We start from the raw sequence: 4,577 nt of genomic DNA on the forward strand, positions 1-4,577 counted from the left end.
CTAGATATGAAATAAATTAATAAAATAGTTAAAAAGATATTAGATATAAGATACTAGATTATAAACCATTAAGTATTAAATTGTTACAAACAGAAAATATAAAAACTAGTCTCGAAGTGAGGCGGTTTCTGGTGGTGTCCGGCATGGTTTGGGGTAGTGTATAAAGTGAGTTAGGGTGGCCAGTTGACAGAGATACGGCATAGATGTGGAGGAGACAGGTGGTGGTTGGTTGAGGAGATTGGGAGGCAGAGGCGGGTTCACCTAAACCACATTACATTTTCCCAACAGAAAACTTGTCCATGAAAACATTTACAATGTCTGATTTGATTTATGAATTAATATGAAACAACTATTTAATGGTTAACAATACTATAGCAGAAGCCAGAAAGTTGGAAAAGATATGGAATTTTTATTAAATTTATTCACAGAATAACAGTTTTTCAACTAGCAAACACAATACACGTGTGTAAACTCCCAATTCTGCCTCCTAAAACCAAAATATTATGAAAAGAAAAAGAATTGCCATGAATTGATACGTTCTATTATCCCTCTATGATTCCATGTACTGTGTGGAGGGAGGGATTGTTTTTATCTTCTGAGGACCTTCAACTGTTGATATTTGATCACATCAATTACTACCCAAAATAATGCATAAATACCAATAATAACAAATAATAATAATCACTAGAAAGTCATCCCACCATGAATTCCTCGCATTTCAATTTCCCGTAATTCTTGGACAAGCGCACAACAACAGCAACATAAATGCAATACAAAGTCACCACACCACCCTCCCTGCAAACAGTATATGACAGAACAAGTTGTACTGTGTTTGGTAAGCATTGAACTGGTCAACCGGTACTTGGACCAATGTAAATAAGACAAAAATTGTCATTTTTTTGTCCTATCCAAAAAAGTGGAACAAGTAGGGACAGAGACTCGCTCTCGATCACTCATCTGTTCAAAAGACGTAAATGCCCTTCTCATCCTTGTCATTGAAAATAGCCTAAAAAACGTGGCATAGTCATGTACCGTGCAACAAATGCAGCCGAAGGCTGCATGTGTTACACTGGACTGTACTGGACAAGGTTTTCAGGGCTATTTTCAACGACGAGGATGAGAAGGGCATTTACGTCTTTTGAACAGATGAGAGATCAAGAGCGAGTCTCTGTCCCTCCTTGTGCCACCTTTTTGGGTGGGACAAAGAAACGACAATTTTTTGTCTTCTTGACATCAGTCCAAGTACCAGTTGACCAGTTCAATGCATGTCAAACACAGTATAAGGCTTAAACAGTATTACCCTGATGTTCAAAGTATTCCGAAGCTTCCTCCTAATGCAACAAGTGTAGCAACAACATGATGCTATTAGGGAGTAAGCCATCAGCTCATTGCATGCATCTGCTGAAGCTGATAAAATCACATTTTTTTCGTGTAAGCTTCTAATGCATTATAAGAAATAATAAATATAATCCTACCACATAATGCTCTTAGTTAAACGACATTGGTATTAAGTAGGCAATCTTACTCATGTGCGTGTTTGTTGCCACTGTAGCAATTTTTGAGAGTGTTCCACATGGAAATAAGAAGGTTTTTAAGCCTATAGAAACACATAAAAACCTGTTTAGTTCACAAGGGAGAAATACAAAATAATACATGTAGGATGAAGGACTACAAGACATACACATCATAGGCTCTGAACAACAACTAAGAACATCTGAATGCCATGCTTCCTCTTGATAAGATCCTCTAGAAGAAAGCAAATCTTGTCTGGATGAAACTGAAGAAATGCTTCTGAAAAACAATAGATATATCAATATATCTATCATCAATTCTTCCAGGAAACATAAATTTTGATCAATATTTATGTAGAATTTACAAACCTTGAAGTTGAAAGAACATTCTTTTGCACCTCATTGTGATCTTCATGTTCTTTATTGCTAATAACATACGGATAGTATTCCATATTCTTCTCATACTGAGAATTTGAAGCAAAAACATCCACGATTTCCATGAGATTTTGAATCATTTCACATTGGCTAACATCTAAATAGGATTGTGAATGTTGTAGTTCCATATGAAGCTTTTCATTTTCTTTCTTTATAACCTCATTGAAAGGCAAATCTGGGTAGCTAAAAGAAAGGGATCTTCTCAAAACAGCAACATCATCGGTATTAGATGGATTAGGCTTCATGATAACATCTTGCACCCTTTGGTCTTCTTCATCTAATGTGTATTCGTTTTTGTCCATTTCAATATATTCCAATCTTTCCTGCATAAAAGTTATACAAGTTGTTTCTTTTTGACTTAACAAGTTAATCTAAATAGCTACACATAACTGTTTCTTTAGATCTTGATCTAACAAAATGACTTAATGGATTAAGACACTAACCTTTTACCTATTTCCCTTTCTTTTTTCTCCTACCAACTCCTCTTGATAAATATTGTGAAATTTGTTTCTTTTGGAGTGTAAAGATAAGATATAATGACATAAAAGCCCTTAAGTTTCACTAAAACCCGATGTTTGCAACTTTTTTTTTTTTAATTTTACCTTTTTGTGTATTTTAGGTTCATTAAAGCCCTTAGTTTTGGCAGAAATGTTCAGTTTGTATCCTTTTTTTGGTTCTGAAAAGAACTGAAGTTTGGTTTTCTGGTTCATTAAAGCCTTTTAAGTTTGGAATAAAGGTTTAGTTTTACAGGGTAAATCTGCAAAAAAGGGTAAATTTGGAAAAAAAAAAAGTTGTAAACATCATGTTTTAGTGAACCTATAATCCATAAATGGGTAAATCCGCAATTTTTTGTCAAATTTAAGGGTCTTTATGTCATTATCCCTAAAGGTAAAATGAATATTTATTTACATGAGAGAGAGAGAGAGAGAGAGAGAGAGAGAGAGAGTTGAATCCACATTAAAATCAAGTTAATACCTTGAATCGAGAATTATCCACAAGAGTAATGAGAGGTATGATCTTCAAGTATCTATCGATCTCATCTTGTGCCTTTTTAAATTGATAAACAATGGTCCAACCCATTGCAAGTAAGTAGAAATAGCTTCTATCCTGACAACTATTCACCAAAATGTAAGATCTTCTTAATGCATCTTCAAGTTGCTCTAAAGGTTCACGGGTTTCTGGATACTTCTTGAGTTCACTGATTTGAAGTTGTTCTAAAAGATTTCCAATCAATCTCAAATGCATTGCGAATTGCTTGCAGTTGTTTTTGTGCAAACGAGCAGTGCTAGCAGCTTTTACAATCATTCCTATTAGCCTCACTGCATCAAAACCTGTTAGTTGAGCCACATTTGCAATTTCCCCTAAATGATCCCATGCTGCAGCTGCCATTGTTGATTGTTCTTCAAAGAAATTCCCAAAACCCCTGTCTTAATCTCGTATCTGTGTTTGATTGATGATGTTCACCTCAAACTAAACACTATGTTTGATCTTAATTAACGAAATCAGACATCTTAATTTAATCATATATTTTTGGAGAAGCTTCAAAGGATCTTCATGAAATGAAGCATAATTCTGAGATCTTCAACAGGAAATTCTGTATCGAATAAAAGCAAACATATAGTAGCAAAAATTAAGTAAATCGAATATAAATTAATAACAAAATTTGCCCTCGTTTACAATTACCAAAGTTGGAAAATTGTTCATCAATGCAATTTAACAGCAATTTTAAGGAAAAGAACGTAAACGCACAAATGAACACAATGTGATGAAGTGGTTATAACTGAGAAATTGAGGACTACGAGAATTTCTACCTTCTGATTTCATGGTTTTGGAGTTCCCTGCGAAGCATCTTCATCTGCTTAAAATTTGTAGGAACAATCGATTGAAATACAGACGAAATTAGAATTCTTGTTGCTGTTTTCTTCTTCTTCTTCTTAAAGACAGGTTTATTAGGAGATGTTTGAAGAAATCATACCACAATATCCTCTCCCTCTTCTTCTCCCTACTTTCTCTGTGTAAATCTCTGCAAGGAGAGGGGTTGGGTGTCTCTTTTGTCCATCCTCCACGTCTACTACTTTCTTCCATTCTGTAGAGGGAATGTCAATATGCTTTTAAGTATAAAATAGCAAAAGTTTTTTTTTTTTTCGTTTTTTTTAATTTATTTTTTTATTTAGTTATAAAATAGAATTGTAATCAAAAGGCTAAACCATTAGTATATTGTGTTCTTTTCTCTTTTCCAAGTCGAGGGTAATTGTATCTTTGTTTTTATATTATAAAGTTTGATTCCAAAATTAAATTTCGTTTCTAAATCCAAATATCTTAAAACATCATTAATACCTTGTTCCCGAGTTTTTTGTAAATTCGTTAAAGAAAAAGGAGGGAAAATAGTAACGGAAGGAAAGGGAGGGGAAGAAAAATTTTATTTAATCCGTGTTCCCGAGTTTGAAGGAAATGAAAGTAAAATTTTTAGTTTATGTGTTCCCGAGTTAGGAGGGAAAAGAGAAGAAAATTAAAAGATTACAATTATACCCCTATTTAGACATTATATTAAGAACATGTAAACAATATGAATAAACTACAATTCAAATCAAAATCAATCAAAAACATTTAATCAAACAATCAACTAATGAA

At 33.6% G+C, this 4,577-nt stretch overlaps 1 protein-coding gene across 2 annotated transcripts; it reads right to left on the bottom strand.

The window, feature by feature from the left end:
* Positions 1 to 389: 389 nt before the first annotated feature.
* On the bottom strand, positions 390 to 4,026 carry LOC145097237 (protein MID1-COMPLEMENTING ACTIVITY 1-like). Of its 2 annotated transcripts, XM_079034763.1 has the most exons (9): positions 3,922 to 4,026; positions 3,758 to 3,801; positions 2,922 to 3,540; positions 1,881 to 2,269; positions 1,682 to 1,791; positions 1,526 to 1,597; positions 1,301 to 1,407; positions 702 to 795; positions 390 to 609 (listed from the first exon to the last, which is right to left on the bottom strand). In XM_079034763.1, exons 3-9 carry the CDS (start codon positions 3,333 to 3,335, stop codon positions 551 to 553), a joined length of 1,245 nt encoding a protein of 414 aa, XP_078890889.1. In that variant the 5' UTR covers positions 3,336 to 3,540; positions 3,758 to 3,801; positions 3,922 to 4,026; the 3' UTR covers positions 390 to 550. The 2 variants fall into 2 exon arrangements, with proteins under 2 accessions (XP_078890889.1, XP_078890888.1); XM_079034762.1 differs by having other exon boundaries at positions 3,758 to 4,020.
* Between the last annotated feature and the right edge of the window lie 551 nt (positions 4,027 to 4,577).

Source organism: Lactuca serriola, chromosome 4 (genome assembly GCF_051521515.1).
Source record: "Lactuca serriola cultivar US96UC23 chromosome 4, Lser_US96UC23_V15, whole genome shotgun sequence".
Taxonomy (NCBI): domain Eukaryota; kingdom Viridiplantae; phylum Streptophyta; class Magnoliopsida; order Asterales; family Asteraceae; genus Lactuca; species Lactuca serriola.